This window comes from Lepidochelys kempii, chromosome 25, assembly GCF_965140285.1.
Source record: "Lepidochelys kempii isolate rLepKem1 chromosome 25, rLepKem1.hap1, whole genome shotgun sequence".
NCBI lineage: Eukaryota > Metazoa > Chordata > Testudines > Cheloniidae > Lepidochelys > Lepidochelys kempii.
In genome coordinates, this window is record NC_136404.1 from 16,044,251 (window position 1) to 16,061,620 (window position 17,370).

Below are 17,370 nucleotides of genomic sequence, written 5' to 3' on the forward strand. Positions count from 1 at the left end.
TATTATCTGGTTAATACGAGCTGCAGGCAGGCAGAGACCCACCGAAACTGCCTCTACTTGCATGCCCCAGGCGGATCCGATTTCCCTCTCCGCTCGGCTTGTTTTTAAGGCCCAGCCTCCCCATCCTGTTGTTCTCTGTTCCCTCCGGCTGCAGTCAGAGAACGTTCTGTGTCGGCCCAGGGTAGGAGCAGGGCACCCCGCCAGGTCCCTGCTCCCTGCCACAGGCCAGCCGTGCTCTGGCTTGGCCAGCACAGTGGTTTTCTGTACACTGATTGGGATTTATCCTGCAGCAAACTCGGCCCGGGAGCTGCAGAGACGGAGCTGGGGACGCAGTTTGCAGCTGGCGTGTTTCTGGGGCTGCAGGAAGTGCGTGTGTCTGACGTCAGCCAAAGGTTCCCCAGGATGCCAGGGGTGCAGCCTGGCCTTGTGGCTAGGGCGTTGGGCTGGGACCCGGTGTTGGGTGCAGAGGGATGGCGGGGGGCAGGGTAGTGGTGGGTGCAGGCATGCTGCAGTGGGCCTGCTGGGTCCGTGGGCACTGGGACGTCAGCGCATGCAGCTGCCATCAACAGCCAGGTGGGGACCACGTGAGCGGGGGACTTTGGCCGCGGCAGTAGGCCCTCAGCCCTCCCTGGGAGGTGCTGTCTGGAGCCAGAGCCCAGCTCCTGCGAGGAGGCAGCTCCGGGCAGCTGCTTCCACAGGCTTGGGGTGCTGCGACAGACTCTGATCCCCCAAACCCTTCGCTCCTCCCAGGCCTTGGCCTGGCTCCCACCAGCCCTGCGTGGGGCCTGCTCTGCAGGGCCTGCTCCCTGCATGCGGCGTTCAGGTGGCATCTGGGGCTCCTACCTGGTTGCCAGGGCGACAGAGTTTCCATTCACCTGTGTTCCGTGGGAGGCTGCCACTTGGTCTGGGCAGCCAGATGGGGCTGGAGGCAGCTACTGCCATGGCAATGCTGTGGAAGGGGGGTAATTGCTGAGACACCCCCAGCTCCAGCCATGTCCTCTGCAAGTCAGGACAGAGGCTGGAGCATGTCACCCCTCCCTTTATCCCTGTCCACCCCCCCCCCATCTACTCTCCGTATACACCCCACCCTCTCTCTGGCCCCCACATTTCTCGCTATCTCTGATCGCTGCAGTACGTGAAACTAGCGACCCCCAGTCACCTGGCCCTCGCCTGCAAGAGACGCACACATGCAAAAGCCCCCGAGCTTCGCCAGCCAGGCAGCTCTGGCTCCATTGCCTGGCTGGCAAGTGAGGGTGGGCTGGACCCCAGGGCAGCCTTTGCCCAGCTCAGCCAGGGGGGCAGCCCAGGGCTGGCTCTGCTGTAGCTGCAGGTGGGGCTTGGCGAGGGAAGAGGTGCCCTGGAACCTGTCAGTTCCCTGCGTGGGAAGCCGGGGTGCACTGTTTCCTGGCTTGCCCAGAGCAGCAAACACCTTCGAGCCAGTGGCCCTGGGGTATTAACAGAGGGGACTTCAGAGCCAGCAGCTGGGAACATCTCGGGGATCGGAGTGAGGCTGGCTGACCCCAGCGGTGGATCCAGCCCCGGGGCCATTCACTTGGCTTTGTTCCAGCTGCAGGGGCTGATTAGCAGCATGCGTGTCTGGCTGAGTGGCAGCTGGAGTGACTGCATCGTGCTGGGCATATGTCAGTCCCAGCTGCGGCATGTGTTGGGACCAGGTGATGTGTGGGGCATGTGGGGGAAGCCCCCCCGCTCTCCTCTTGATCCCGCCCACATTTTCTAGGCAACCGGCTCTGCTGTGGCTGCTTCATTCTTGTTCTTAATCCCTGGATTTGAGGTGCCTGCCGGAAACAGTGTCTCTGGGCTGCCAGGTGGCGCCCATGTGGGCTGCCAGGGCCAGGGACTGAGGGGCTGATCTGGCGATTGGTCAGGGAGGTGGGGGGCAGGCAGTGTTTACATGCATGCACGTGGGTGGGTGGGGGAGCGTGCATGCAGGTGTGTTGGTGTGGGCAGTTGCCGAGTAGGCACGCGTGTGTGTGTTCTGTGTACTCGGGGCTGTGTACACATTGGGTGGGCAGCTGTGTGCGGGGTGCACATGGGTGGAGGCAGGTGTATGTGTTGTGTGCGCTCTGGGTGTTGTCTGTGCAGGCTGTGTGTGTTGTGGGTGTGCATGGGCGTATGTGGTGTTTGTGGGTCAGGGTGCAGCTGTGTGTGTTGTGGGTGTGCATGGGCGTATGTGGTGTTTGTGGGTCAGGGTGCAGCTGTGTGTGTTGTGGGTGTGCATGGGCGTATGTGGTGTTTGTGGGTCAGGGTGCAGCTGTGTGTGTTGTGGGTGTGCATGGGCGTATGTGTTGTTTGTGGGTCAGGGTGCAGCTGTGTGTGTTGTGGGTGTGCATGGGCGTATGTGGTGTTTGTGGGTCAGGGTGCAGCTGTGTGTGTTGTGGGTGTGCATGGGCGTATGTGTTGTTTGTGGGTCAGGGTGCAGCTGTGTGTGTTGTGGGTGTGCATGGGCGTATGTGGTGTTTGTGGGTCAGGGTGCAGCTGTGTGTGTTGTGGGTGTGCATGGGCGTATGTGGTGTTTGTGGGTCAGGGTGCAGCTGTGTGTGTTGTGGGTGTGCATGGGCGTATGTGGTGTTTGTGGGTCAGGGTGCAGCTGTGTGTGTTGTGGGTGTGCATGGGCGTATGTGGTGTTTGTGGGTCAGGGTGCAGCTGTGTGTGTTGTGGGTGTGCATGGGCGTATGTGGTGTTTGTGGGTCAGGGTGCAGCTGTGTGTGTTGTGGGTGTGCATGGGCGTATGTGTTGTTTGTGGGTCAGGGTGCAGCTGTGTGTGTTGTGGGTGTGCATGGGCGTATGTGGTGTTTGTGGGTCAGGGTGCAGCTGTGTGTGTTGCGTCTGCTCTTGCATGTGTACATGCCTCTTGTATTCCTGGATGTCCACGTGTTACATGTCTGCAGATCCTGGCATCAGAGAAACACCTTCACCTGGGTGTCTGACCCTGGCTGCCCGGCTTGGCACTGAGATGAGCTGCTGTAGTGGCCATCCTGATGAGGAGGAGTCACGGGCCAGCCAGGCCCCGCACGGATCCTATTCGCCAGCTCAGCGCGGCTCCTATCAGCCAGACCCCGCGGGCACCAGCTCAGCCTTGCTGACAGTAACCTTGGGCTGGGAGATCAGGCCCGGCCCATTTAGCTGGTGTAAGAGGAAGAGGAGTTCGGCAGAAACAGATGCTAGCCCCGGAAGGAACTTGTGTCTGCCACCCCACAACCTGGAGCGAAAGGCCACCAGTCTGCTCGGCACCCCAGCCAAGTGAGGTGCAGGAATGAAACAAGCCGCTCCCAGCAGGCTGCCCCCATCTTGACACCAGGTGGATCGTGACTTTCAGCCCCATGCTGTCGCTTTCACCTGTGGAACTCGCTGCTGCAGGGGTTGAGCCAGGCAAACAGCCCTGGAGAAGAGGGGACCTTGGCTGGGGGCCAGAATGTTTGCAGCTGTGGGCTCTCGGTGCTCACCAGTCAGGGTGTGATATGGGGGCGGGCAGGGTCAGGAAGGAACCTCCTCCCGCCCATCAGCATATGGAGCTGCGGAATTAGGGGCATTACAGGGAGGAGAGCTTTGGAGATGGGATTCCAGGCCAGAGGGCTCCCGGGGCTGGTTGGTTGGAGATGGGATTGGGAGCAGCTGCATGGACCCCGCTACCTCTTGCTATGGAGACAGAGAGCATGTCCCCCCCACCTGAGTCCTTTGCTCTGAGCTAGGCCTCCGACCTGGGGGAGGGGGCAGGGGGGCTGCTGGGGTCACGTGGCCAGCCATGCTTGCTGCCATGTGCCAGAAGGGACAAACGAGCACATGGGCTCCACGGGCAGCGACAGGCAGCTGCTCACTCCCCAGCGCATCCAAGGAGCAGCGTGGCAGGAGTGTGAGCAGCTGCGGGGAAGGGGGGAGGCTGTGATGACAAGGCTGCCGGGCTGGGTGTGTGCGTCCAGCACGGACACGAGGCACAGACGTGCTCCACTGTGCGGGAAGCACCTGCTGGCAAAGCACAGGTTATGAGCCGTGGGTATTTATAGGTGCCTGGGGGAGGCGGCAGGGCTGGTTCTCTCTCCGGTTACATGTATGTGTGTGGTGACGGTGTGCAAGGGGAGAGCTTGCGGTGGAGGATGGGGGGTGCGAGTGTGCACGGGTGTGCACGGGTGTGCTGTGTGAGGGCATGGAGGGTGCATGTGAGAAGGTGCGAGAATCGGAGGACTGAGGGTGGGAGGATTGTAGATGTGTTTCTGCAGCGTGTGGATGTGTCAGGAGGGTGTGCTGTGCAGTGGTGCATAGCATGCATGTGCGAGGGGCTGTGCCGGGCCAGGCTGCACAGGGTGAGTGTGTGCGGTGTGGTGGTGCACAGAGTGAGTGTGCCAGGGGACAGTGCACACCGCGAGTGTACAAGGGAGTGTGGTGTGTATGTGGCAGGAAGGCACATCGTTTTGACCGTTATATTTATTTCATTTACACATCACAAAGGTCCCCGCTGGGTAAGAAGGGACCAGTTTTACAGCCACTTTTCTGACTGCAGCTCCACCTTAACGTCTCTTCTTGTAACCACGTCTCTCCCTCTCAGCCCCCGGCTCCTCTCTCTCAGCCCCCGGCTCCTCCACATGAGCATTCTCCATGCTTTGTCCCCATCTCCGGGTGCTCAGGATGCTGCACGGTACACGCTGCCATTCATAAAGCTGTCCCGAGGCCGGACTAGAAGATAAATCTTGGGCCCAGAAGAACTCATGAATGGAAAAACACCGGCACCTTAAAAAAGACTAGAGTTGAGGGGTTTTCCAGGTTCTCAGACTTATTTGCTTCATTTTTGACTTTGGTTTCCAAGGGAAAGGGAATTTCTGACTCATAAGAACATAAGAGCTGCCGTACTAGGTCAGACCCATGGTCCATCTAGCCCGGTTTCCTGTTCCCTAGAGCGGCCAGTACCAGAGCTTCCTGGGGAGTGTACAGAACAGGGCAATTTTGGAGAGATCCACCCCTGAATTCCCCTCCTGATTTCGGGCACTCAGAGGTTGAGGGTCACCCCCAGCATGGGATCATCCCTGACCCCCGGGGCTAATAGCCATTGATGGAGCTCTTGTTTTAACCCAGTAATACTTTAATCATCACAATATCCCACAGGCAGTTTGTTCCATGCAAATGGGAAAGGGCATCCCAATTATGCTGAGGGCTGTGATAAAGAGGGTGGGGATCAACCGTTCTCTATGTCCGCCGAGAGCAGGACAAGAAGTCATTCGTTTATTTTGCAGCAAGGGAGATTTAGGTTAGGTATTAGGAAAATCTTTCTAGCTAGAAGGCTAGTTAAGCGTTAGAGAGGTTGTGGAATCCCCATCATTGGAGGATTTTAAGACCAGGTTGGACAAACACCCTCAAGGATGGTCTGGGTTTCTGGTCCTGCCTCAGTGCAGGGGGCTGGATTTGATGATGCCTTGAGGTCCCTTCCAGCCCTGCATGTCTATGATTCTCTTCTGTGATGTGGATGCAAATCATTTCCATCTGGTTGCAAGGGCAGCTGGGGAAATGGACCAATCAGTGCAAACCACCAGCATAGCAACATTGACACCCCCAGAGCGCTGGCGAATTCCTCCCGCTGTGGACCCTGCCCAGGATTTTTAAAAGCAGCAGCTGGTCTCTTGTATTTTGCGAGAGCTGATTGGGATCCACATTTCCAAGCTTCTCACCCTAAGCTTTTCAGGTGGGCCTGAAATCCAGCAGAACTGACGTCTCCCTCCCCTGGGTGTGGATTGTGGAACGGGCCAGTGCCCCAGATGGCATTTTCAGTACGTGTCAAAGTTTCAGTCATTATTGTTTGTCTTGGAGCCGGGTGGAGAGGCCCTGATTGGGATCAGGGCCCCGGTGTGCCTGGCCCTACACAGATCCATGGTAAGAGACAGTTTCTGCCCTGAGGAGTTTGTGATCTAACTAGCCAAGACGGACAAAGCGTGGGGGGAAAGGACGGATTATTATCCCCAGTTCCAAGAAAGGAAGTGGAGACAAAGGGATTTGGCCAAAGTCATGCAGGCAGAACCAGGAAGGGAACCCAGCTACCCTAGGTCCCAGCCTAGAGCCAGAGCCACCCTCTTTTCATTGCCTTCAGCTTTGCTAAATTGGCACAAAGAACGATCTGCCTGCAGCATGAGGCTGCCTCAGTTCCAGTTTCCGAGTGTGTCTGGCAGAAAGCGTCCTCTTGTCTCCAGGAAAGTAGGGCTGGTTCCACACCTCTTCCAGGCCCTCCTGAGCCGAACAGTCATTGTTCAGAGAGGAACTGAAAATATCATTCACGGCTCGCATGGCAGCTTGGTAAAGGGCCGGAGGTTGATCTCAGTTACAATGGTGCAAAGCCAGAGTCACCCCACTGACCCCCCTGGAGGGAGTCCAGCCTAACTGAGATTAGCATCTGGCCCAAAGGACTGAACGACTGGAGAGCAAATCAGTGTGGCCGTCTGCGGATTCCATTTCAAAGCCAGACGGGCACAGCCAGCTGTGAGACCACTGGGAGCAACCTGTAGCTGCCTGGGGAAGATCATGCTGAGGACCTTGGGCGGCACTCCAGGAACTTCAGTGAGTCCTTGGAACATGGGGACAATCTAGCTCCTGCCAGTCGGTTGAAAACTAGAGACACCGAGGCACTGGGCAGTATTGCTGATCTGGGGAGGGGGGTGAGACTGGAATCAAGGTGTCTCATGCAAAGGCCGTGGGGGCAGCTCAGCTGATGGGTTGGGATTTCAGAAACCATCACTTCAAAAGGTGCCTAAAATGAATAGGCACTTAAGGCTGGGGTTTTCCGAAAGGAGTTGGGTGCCCAGATCCCCCTGGGGGCTGAGTAGCAAATTCCCTTAGGCGCCTTTGAGACTAGATTTAGGGATTGAGATAAGTCGGCTGCTCACCAGGATTTCCACTGAGGTCGCTTCTAAAGGGCCTCGGCAGATCTGACCATTTATTCAGGTGGCCAAATATGGACTTAGAAACTTCCCGCATTTGAAAAACCGTCACTTTTCAGTCCTTGTGTCTTGTTCTTTTCAGGGTGAAAGACTGGGACAGCACCATGTGCTCCATAAGCTGTCTCCTGGCTGTATCCGCAGTTATTCTCATTGCTCAGAACCTGGCAGGCAAGGATAAAATCATGACTCTAATCAATTACACTTGAAATAAATATTTATGACTTATTATTTTTTGGCAGGGAAGAGTGAAAAACTTGTCCCCGGCTCGTTAAAGGAAATTAGTTGTTGACTAGCACATGGAGCGGAGTTTAATGAGGAGCAGTTGTTTCAAATTTTGCAGTTTCTGTGTGTGTCTGGAAAGCTCATCTAAAATATGGGCTCCTGTGGAGACAGGAGACCAAACAAATCAGAGCTATTGGGCCTGGTTCTCTGATGACCTGCACCGTGGGCGAGTATTTACACGATTGCAAAACGGAGGTGACACGCTGGCAGTGAGCCAGTTTGCACTAATGTAAGTGACTACATAAGGTGTAAGGAAATTGAGAAAGAGGCCCCAATCTAGCTAGTGATCCCCAAATGTCCCCATCATCTCATCATCCATCAGTGTGAGACAGGCAAGGCGTCGGTAATGTGATGGGGTAATTACTCTCTAGAGCTCTGGGTTCAGATCCTCTCTGGGTCACAAGTGCAATGAGTTTAGTGGGTCACATTTTAGGCCTGTCTTTAGTGTACAAGTACAGAGACATTTTTGTTTGCTGATTTCAGGGAGCCTTACTTGAGACACCGTTCCTCCCACCAGTCCTGGGTTTTGAGGGATTGTCCCACTTTGACCCCCACAACCCTCTCTCTTGGTTGAAGCAGAACATTTCCTGCATTAAGCTTGCTACGTTACAGTAGCATCAGTTACTATGACTGAACGAAAATACAATTAAAACTGAGTGTGCAATCGTAGCCGCAAAGCAGTATTTCGCTTGCGCAAAGTCACAACTCCACGTGTTTCTACTGGGTGGTTACGCTCATGTTTCTTTTTATGACTCTCACCCTCCCTGTGTCATTAGACCCCCCACTTCCGCCAGGAATGCCATGCCCAGGAGGAGTTGAGTTGTAATGTGAGAAGGAGTTCAGAGAGCCTCAGCTGGCCACACCGCGTGAGTGTTAAAATGAGTCAGAGCCAGGATTGGGTTATCGTATCGGTAGCAGAGTCTCGCACGATTAAAACTGAAACTTGAGCATAGGCCAGAAATTGCAGGATTATCAAACAAATAAATAAAAATAAAATTACCCCCCAAAAGACTCAGCAACAGCCATAACTGATGAAGACACTGAGGGTTGGCCCAAGACAAAAGTGAAAGTCTATGTCTGTTTAAAGACACTTGGCAGTCCCGGCACCCTTTTCTACAAAAATCTAGGTGAGGGCGAACGTCTGCTTTTCGTGAGCGTTGCAGATCTGATTTGTCTGCTAGTCATGGCGAATACAAAGATACTTCAAGACATATTGCTGTGGAGAAACATGCGACCGGTGCCAAGGCTGTGACAATCAAAATCATGGGCAACTTTGCTCCCATCTGCTGGGTCAAAAACGAGTGATCGCATCACCAATGCTGAAATTTGATTTACAGAATGTCTTTTGGAGCATAACGTCCCTCGTGCTAGCAGTGACCATGTTAGTCCTTTCTTTAAAACCATGCTCCCAGACTCCCCAATTGCTGAGAGCTAGGCATGTGCTTCCACAAAAGCGACCCCTGTTATACAAGGGACAGTCGCACCTAGAGCACTTGCAAATGAACCTTGTGCGATCGAAGGCCTTGAACGATATGGTGCTTTGGATGCTAGTTCGGATGAGGGTGAGACGTATTTTCCATTCGGTGCTAAACCAAATATCTTTTCCCACATGGAGTGCCAGCAGCATTAGCCTTCACCCAAGCTGCAAAACCTACTGCGTGGATCAGTTTGTCCCCCCCGCCGGGAACACTCTGCAGAGGAACAGGAGCTGCTCTTTTGCTGGGGTGAACACTTACTTTTGTTCCAGCCAAAACTGGCTGTAAAATTCATTAACAAAATCAATCTGGGGGCTGACGGTCGTTTCAGAATTTGCCAGGAGTGAAGACAGACAGACAGACAGACAGACACTTTCTTGGGTTTAGTTTCTTTTGTTATTTTGAGCATGCTGTTATAATAGCTGCTCTACCAACCCTTCTCCAGAATGGAATTACTCGATTGATTTTTTTTTTAAAGGCCCCCCCCCCCTGCTTTAGCCACTCGAACGGTGGGAAGCGCTGAGGTACCTGGGGCCTGATTTTCATCAGGGCTGCGGACCTTTCACTCCTGGTGAATTCAGAGCTCGGCGGTCGCTCGGAAGGACAGGCCACCAAGAGGGTCAGTGCTACAGCCGCCTGGGAGCCCCGTCCGTGGCCCGCCAATAGCAGGCGGTGCTGCTCAGACAAGGAGAAAGGCACAAACCATCCCAGGGAGCAGTGGACTGAAGGCCACACAGAGGTGCCTTAGCTTCCTGGAGAAATTGTCGGTGCAGCCTTGGGTGTTGCAGAGTTTTGGCAGCTTTAACCGTTGTTTGCCAGAGCTTTTCCTTCTCCTTGCAGAGGGGCTGCAGTGGTCACAGCTGCATGGTATTAAATAGTTGTCCTGTTTCACGGCAGCTAGAATTTGTTTAGTATTTTTATTTCCGTTTCCAGGAGGGTCTAGAGAGCTCACCGGTGCCCCATTGTGTGGGGTGCTGCACAGACACGGAGTGAGTGAGAATCTCTGCCCCAAAGAGGTTGCTATCTACCTAGACAGGACAGGGTCATGATCCCCGCTTCACAGAGGGGGAACTGAGGCACAAAGAGAGGCAGTGACTTGCCCAGGAAATCTGGAGCAGACCTGGGCTCCAGTCTCTTGGGTTCCGTCTAGTCTCCGAACCACAAGGGAGCCTGCATCCCAGGGGGAACTCTGTTTGTCAGCCTCCCTGTGTGGAGCCTGAGATCACGTCCTAATCCGCCTAACCCAGCCTGAGCTGAGCCCCGACACAGCTCGTCACACCGGGGGACCCTCTCCCCGCGGCCCAGCCTGTGAAGATTGGCCATCCCTAGGCGGCGCCGTGTACCTCCTACCCGCAGAGGGCGCTGTGCAGAGCAGACCGGCGCGCCGCCTGCCAGCCCCCGCCACTCTGTGGCGGGAGAGCAATGCCCTCTGGGGGCTGTAGTCCAAGCCTCCCCCCGGCTGCGCTGCAGAACGCAGCCAGGGGGTGAGGGCGAAGAAAACTACATTTCCCAGGGAGCCTGGAGACGGGCCCCGCGTGCGTGCCTGGGCTCGGTGCAAGAAGCTGTGTGCGGGGAGCGGGCGGCGCCTGCCCTGCGATGGCGCCTTAGGGGCTGCGGGCTCCGCGTGCAATGGCCGAGTGTGCGGGGGAGATCGTGTACCAGAAGGAGGGGCACCAGGTAAGCCGTGGGGGGCAGGTTGCAACCCGAATGCATCAGGCTCTGGACCCCACTGGGCCTCTAAAATCCCGGGGCGGGGGGCTTCCTCCCCAGGCCTTTTTTTGGGGGGGACTCACAGATAGGACTCAGTGTGGCTCCCCCCCCCACTTGCAAACCAAGGTGAAGAAGCTGCACTTAAAGCCAAAGCTGGAGTCGTTCATTTCCCTGCTTTACACTAAGTTCAAAGGGGGGACACGAGAGCGCGGGGGCTGCCCCCTGGGGGTGTTAGCCGGGGGGGGGGGCTAGAATACCCTGCAATCCAGCCCCAGCTGCGGGGTGGTAGCAGCCCCTGGGAAACCAGCGGCTGCGGAAGCCTGGTGGCTTTTATGAGTGTCATGGTAGGGTTTAGTTCCCACCCCCAGGATTGGGTACCACGTAGGCACGCCCGGATACTTTTTGGGGGTTTTCATACTACAGCAGAGACGCTGGTGGGTTTGTTACACAGGTTTCAACAGCGCCAAACCTTCTTACTTGCGGGGTTTTCCCTGTCTTGGGTTTTAGAGGGGTGAATGAGCCCGGGCCCCGTATTATGGGGTAGGGGTGGGGGGCGACTGCTGCTCTGCTTGCTTTGTGAGTTGTTTACAGGAGGCCCTGATCCTGCACAGAACTAAGCAGGTGCTTAACTTTAAGCCTGTGAGTAGCCCCTGCTGAGTTCGGGCAGCACTCGTATTTACCTTGATTGGGAAACAGCATGGCCTAGTGGGAAGAGCAGCGGACTGGGTTTTTGTTCCTAGCTCTACCGGTTTCACGCTGTGTGACTTTGGACTTTTCCCATCTGTAAAAGGGGAAACACAGCCCTGCCTTGTACCGCATGGGGAAGCGTGAGGGGTCATTAATCCACTTCTGGCTGTGGATCAGAGTTTCTCCAGGGGGGGATGGTTTAATATGTCCAGGCTAATCAGGACTGTAGCTTTTCAGGGTAAGAACTCGGGGAGGTGCCGGCTGGTCTGGGTGAACTTCCACTGGCATGCCTTTACTTTCTTATCTCAGCATCGCCAACCCCAAGCATGCACAATCATGGGTCAGAAAGCGTGTGATTGCCTTAAAAAGAATAAGATTTGGGGTCCTCTTTTTTTTGGGTTTCTGAGGCTTGAGATTTCTAGGGTCATGTTTTCAAGCTTTCTTCTGTAACTCAGTGGGCTAGAAACTGTTTGGATTTTTAAATAGAAGCCAAGATGCTCCTGTGATCCCAGGATCTCAAGAGCTTGGGAGCTTTCAAACCAATCATGCGAATTGGCCGGACGGTTACGCCCGAGCAGCATGCCAGGGAACAAAGAGAACGTCCCTACTTGCTAGTGCTAAGGGCCCTATTCTGCGTGGGTCGGCGTGACCAGCTCCCGGTACAGGATCGGGGCTCGCAGTTGCCCCTCTGCCTGCCAGCGTGTGTCATGCTCTCGGGGTAGCTGATTCTGGTGGCTGGGCTCAGCTGAAGGATGCAGCCCCATGTCGTGTGTGTAGACGACCCTCCGTGACTGGGTGCGTGCTGTTTGCAGAATGCCGACTGCACAGCGTCCGATGACTGCGCTCTGATCCGCTCCTACGACCGAGCCGTCCGCTCCTGTAAGGTGAGGCACGCGGGGGGGCTGTGCTGAACTTCTGGGGATGCTTCCCCCTGTGTCCCTGCCTGTTGGATGTGCCCCATGAGCTACCTGCTCCAGGTCTTGCTGACCCCAGCCCCCTGGGGATTGGGGCAGAGGCTGCAATCTGTGCTGCCTATGGGGCAGTGACCTGGCTGCTTGCACAGGTCTGAGAGCTGCCTTCGCCCTCCTGCTCTGGGATGTCCCCTCCCTCTCCATGTCTGATGCTCCCCCAGCCCTGTGGGGAAAGGTTGGTCCTTCCAGCCTGTCTCAGCGGGGCGGGGGGACAGAGCAGCTGCTCCTCCCAAATTCCCCTCCTTCTCTCAGCTGCCTCAGTATCTCCAACATTGCAGGACACCCTGGGAGCTGGCGACAAGGACCAGGCATCCAAGAGCTCTGAGTCTTCAGCCTCCAGCGGGGCCGAGAGTGAAGGAGATGTGGAGGAGGAGGAGGAAGAGGAGGAAGGCTCCCAGGTGAGTACAGAGCAAGAAGAGATCTGCAGGATCCAACGCTGGAGTCAGGGCGGCGCGTGGAATAGTGCAAATGCCGCACTAGCACGTGCGTTGCACAATGATGGTTCATGCTGGGTAGCGTGGGCTACGGCCCGTCCAGTGACGCCGCTGCAGCCCTGAGGCCCTGTTCCTCTGTCTCCGCAGTGGAAGGTGGGTGACACGTGCTGCGCCGTCTGGTCCGGAGACGGGCTTCTCTACCCGGCTCACATCGTCTCCCTGAGCGAGGAGGGGGACGCCTGCGTGGTGGAGTACGAGCTCTACGGCAATCGGGAGGAGCAGAGGCTGCGGGACCTCTTCCCCCCCGACGAGAGCCCAGACGACTCGCTGGAGCCCCGGAGAATGGTGAGATGCTGTGGGGTGGGGCTGCGCGGGGGGGGGGTGCTGGCAGGGTTAGCCAGAGGGGCCTGGCTCACTCCCCTTAACCTGGGCACTGGGCCCGCCCTACGGGGGAACTGTCTGCTCTCAGATTCACCCATCTCAATGGGAGGTGGTGTGGTGGTTAGTGCACAGGACTGGGAGCCAGGATTGTTCTCGGGTGGGGGGAGTGTGGTTGAATGGTTAGAGCAGGGGAGAGCGTCAGGATGCCTGGGTTCTGTTCCCAGTGTGGGAAGGGGAACGGGGCCTCATGACCAGAGCCCGGGTCTGGGATTCAGGACACCTGGGTCCGATATCCGACAGACAGCAGAGCTCTGCCTCCCTCTGATGCTGCAGGGGGAGGTGGAAGGTGCTGTCCCGAGCTGGGGTTTGGTCGGGATCCCGAGGCAGACACAGACTCTGGGGCCTCGTGGGGTCCCTAGCAGCCAGGCTCTCTGTGTGATGGGCTCTTGTGTGAGCCACGGTTGGTGCCGCTCCCCAGTGGAAGGCGGGCGATGCCTGCAGCGCCATCTGGTCGGAGGACGGGCTGCTCTACCCGGCCACTGTGCGGTCGGTGGACGCCACGGCGGGGACGTGCCTGGTGGAGTTTGTCGGCTACGGGAACAAGGAACAGCAAGTGCTGGAGGAGCTGCTGTCCCCGTGCGGGGCCGTGGATGGGGACCTGGGCAGCTGGAGGGTGAGTGGCACCCCATGGGACGGGGAGTGAGGGCCATTAAAGGAGCCCCCACCCCAAGACTGAGTGGCTGGGGGGGCAACGGGGGCTCTGTTAGTGAGGGACTGATTTGGGGGAGGGGAGATCTTGGCCGTAATCATTGCAGAAGCCCCGAATCCCTCATTAACTTCCCTTCCCCTTAACTCTGCCCATTGATCCGCCCTCCCCCACCCCGTTTTTCTCTTCACTTCCCTTTGTCCCCCCTGATTACCCCCAAAGCTCAATGCTAGGGGGCGGTGTGCTGCGGGTGTGGGGGGGCTCAGTAGGGGGCGCTCTCCCCGGCGGTTAGTGTCCCCTCTTCTCTCCCTTGTCTGATCCCCTGCCAGCTCTGTGCCTCCCCCCTTCTCTGTGGGGTCCCCTGGGGCAGGCGAGGGGGGTTGCAGGTCCCTGCTGCATGCTGGTGGAAGTGCAAGGCCTGGTGCGGGGCACGCCAGAGGCACGCTCTGCTCTGCTCTGATCCTTGTGTCTCCTTGGCAAGGCTGAAGCGGACGCCCCTGGAGTGCCCAGGGGATGCAGCCCCAGCTTCCCCCGCGAGCCGCCCCACAGCTGGAGGAGGCCGAGCACGAAAGGGGAGTGGGCGCATTACTTCCCCCCGCCGCCCAAGGTGAGTGCCTGGGCTTGCCCCAGCGGGACAGTGACCTGGGGGAGCTTCAACCGCAGCCCCCACTCCACGTGTCGTCCCGTCGTGTCCCCCCCGCGTCGCAGGGAGAAGAACGCAAGCTGCGCCTCACAGCCCTGAAGCTAAGCAGGGTTTGGTCTGCTCAGGCCTTGAATGGGAGACTGTGGGGGAGTCTGTGGGGAAAGCCCTGGCTGCTGCATGGGAACGAGGTGTCTCAGAGGGGGGAGCTCTCCCCCGGGGGTCAGCGCTGACCCCACTACCCCAGAGTGGTGCTAGGGGGCACTGGCCTGCAGGAAGGGGGCATGGTCCCTTTGGAGTGGGTGCTGACTCCAGTGCCCAACATGGCACTAGGGGGCGCTCTCCCCTGGCAGTCAGGGTGGAGCTGGGGGGTGCTGTGCTGGTGGTAGGTGGGCGGGGGGGGGGGTCACTGTCCCTGGGAGTCATTCCTGTACCCGTGCAGTAGGGGGCGCTGTGTCACTGTTGCCCTCACAGAGGAGCAGCGCGATGGAGGGCCTGGGCCCATGGCCCTTCAAGCGGGGACTAGTGGGATTAGCCCTTTCGAGTGCCCTGGTTCCCCTTTAAATGTCATGGCCCTGTAACAGGGCCCCCTCCCCACTTAGCCCAGACCCAGGGGAGTGGGGGGAGGGGAGGGGAAGGACAGGGGCAGCCCATTAAGGTCTGGGGGCTAGTGACCCATGCCCTGCTGGGGTTTTGGAACAGCTGGCGGGAGATGCTGGGATCACACCATGGGGCTGTCTCCATCCCTGGCTCACTGGGGTCAGATCCCCGTCCTCTCTCTGGGCTCATGCCCGCTGGGCGCTCTCTCTGCCTCCCTTTCAGAGCGGCTCCTGGTGGCCTGGTCCCTTGCTGCCCTTCGGCCCCCGGCCCCGCAGATCCGCCTGCCCCCCGGTGAGTGTACACGCTCCTCGTCGGGGACCTGTTTCTACGGCAAACCCAGAGCCTCCGCGACTCCCGCCCTGCGGGAAAGGGCCCTGGCTGTTGATCTCCTGCCCCAGCCCTCCCCCCGGGGCTGGAGGAGGGGGCAAACCAGTGCAGAACCCAAAGCCTGGTGGCTGTTAAAGGGCAGTATTGATAGCCCACTGCCATCTCTGGTAGCTCATGCTCTGGCCAGACTTCCAGGGCGAGCTGCCATCCTGCAGCGTCCGATCTTGGGGTTGCCAGCCCCATGAGCTATGGAGCCAGAGCCCACCCCCCTGAGCCTGGCATAGGAGCCCAGCGCTGGGGCACCCCCAGCTTTGCCCAGGCTCTCCCTGCCCTCTCTGGGAGGCAAGGGGGGCAGGGAGCCCCCACAGGCTGGAGCATAAAGAAGCCACTAGGTGGTGCCAGTGGGCTGTTGATTTGTGTATCACTGTAGGAAGGACTGGGGGGGGGGGGGTGTCATGTAAAGCTCCTGGGTCCCTGTGCATCCCGGGTGAGTTGTTCCCCCGCCCCCCCCCCCCCGGGGAGGGGGGATCTCTGTAAGCATCTTTATTGCTAGGGAAGGTCCCTGACCAGGAACTCTGCTGCTGCTTTTCCAGGTCGTCCCTCCCCCTCCACCGCTGCTTCTGGACCCGCTGTGCGCGGAGGACGATGAGGGGGGTGCCCTGGCCTGCATGCTCCTGGCCTGGTACATGAGTGGGTACCACACTGGCTTCTACATGGTAAGGCCTGGCCGGGTGGGGATCTGCCCCCTAGACAGTGGGGCTGTCTTGCCCGTCTCCCCGGTGCTGCCGGGTGGGGGCCAGGCTGCACCGGCCACTTGCGGTACCACCCCCCCCTCGCTGCAGAGGGTGGCTGGCGGTGCTGGGCGTGAGCCGTGCTGCTTGCAGCTCTGCGTTTAGCCTCCTGGGACGGAGCTAAATGGGGGAGCGGCTTGCTGGGACACGGGCTGGATGCCCTTAGGGGCTCCCCTCACTGTAGGGGGTTTTTTGGGGTGGGTGTGGGTGTGGGGCTGGTGGGCAGAGGAACGGGGGTGCGTCCAGGTGCTGAGCTGGCACGTGCCTAGGGCTGGATTCGAACTGGCAGCCTTTGAGTGCTACACATTAACCCTTTTATGCCTTGCAGGGACTCAGACAAGGCCGGGCGGAGGCGGCAGTCCCCCCTGCAAAGCAGGGACCACGGTGGAAGAAGTCGTCCCCGCGCAGTTAGGGGCAGGTTGGGTTTGCACTGTGCGGACATTGTGGGGGGAGCTGAGATGCTGGGGGTGTTTACCGGGCACTGGCTCCTGGCTGTGGGGCAGGAAGTGAGCAGGTCCATGTGGCACAGGGCTCTTCCTTGCCCCCAGATCTGCCAGTGCCCCTCAGTCTTTATCCCTCCCCCCCAGCCGGCTATTCCACCAGGTGCCTGCGGACGTGGCCAGTTGTGCCAAGCTGCGCTGTGATGTGGATAAACCTCCCCTGGGAGCGGATGAGTCCTTGTGGCCCGCTCTGCCCCACGCACGGCAGCCCCTGCACCCCAGGGATCTCTAGGGCAATCCATCCCTCTGCTGCCTTCACAGGCTCCTCCCGTCAGCGGGGAAGCTTTGGGGGAGCCCCCCAGCAGGAGGTAGGAGCGTCACCTCGTCTCCTCCCCCTCATCCCTCCCCGTTCCTCCTTGCAGCTGGGTCTGGCTCCTTGCTCCGCCCTGGCAGGCTGGAGACAGCGGCACCGTCGGCCAGAGGTTTCCATGCTGGTGCCGGTGCTCATGCTTAGAGGACTGGGACTCTGCAGTGCTGGGTACCAGCTCACCGTGCACCCCGGGGAGGGAGAGGACGGAGGCAGCCTTGGTCCCGCGCTGGCTCCGAGCCTGGCTGGCGTCCTGGGTGTGGAGGCATCGCTCCCCAGCGGCAGGCGTGTGTAGACGGGAGGGCTGGTGCCCGTCGGTGGTTTCCAATAAAAGGTGTTTGTCAGACCCTGGGCTCCAGGGAGGTTATTGCTCTGGACGGGTGGAGGGAGAGGGGTTTTCCCATCAGCTGGACCCGGAGGGGGGGATGTCAGTGGGCTCCCGCGTTTGAAACACGCTCACTGTGACCGAGATGGGCTAAGGTGCTGGGCTGTGCCCTACGCCCATAGGAGTTCGCCCCCCTCCAAGGCTGGGTGGCTTTTCGGGGGAGAGGCCGTGGGGGGGTCACTGGGTACAAGTTCTTGAGCCTGTGACACACAAAAGGAGCAGGCTAGACGATCAGATGG

General features: G+C 58.5%; 1 protein-coding gene across 3 annotated transcripts; it reads left to right on the plus strand.

Annotated features, from left to right (window-relative positions):
- The first annotated feature begins 10,184 nt into the window (after positions 1-10,184).
- Positions 10,185-17,092, plus strand: LOC140903188 (uncharacterized). 3 transcript variants are annotated; one of them, XM_073324075.1, is made up of 10 exons: positions 10,185-10,369; positions 11,902-11,973; positions 12,339-12,458; positions 12,642-12,839; positions 13,354-13,548; positions 14,063-14,188; positions 15,044-15,112; positions 15,742-15,864; positions 16,268-16,346; positions 16,802-17,092. In XM_073324075.1, exons 1-10 carry the CDS (start codon positions 10,322-10,324, stop codon positions 16,891-16,893), a joined length of 1,122 nt encoding a protein of 373 aa, XP_073180176.1. In that variant the 5' UTR covers positions 10,185-10,321; the 3' UTR covers positions 16,894-17,092. The 3 variants fall into 3 exon arrangements, with proteins under 3 accessions (XP_073180176.1, XP_073180173.1, XP_073180174.1); XM_073324072.1 differs by having other exon boundaries at positions 10,186-10,369; positions 16,268-16,357; XM_073324073.1 differs by having other exon boundaries at positions 10,186-10,369; positions 16,268-16,353.
- Positions 17,093-17,370: the final 278 nt, after the last annotated feature.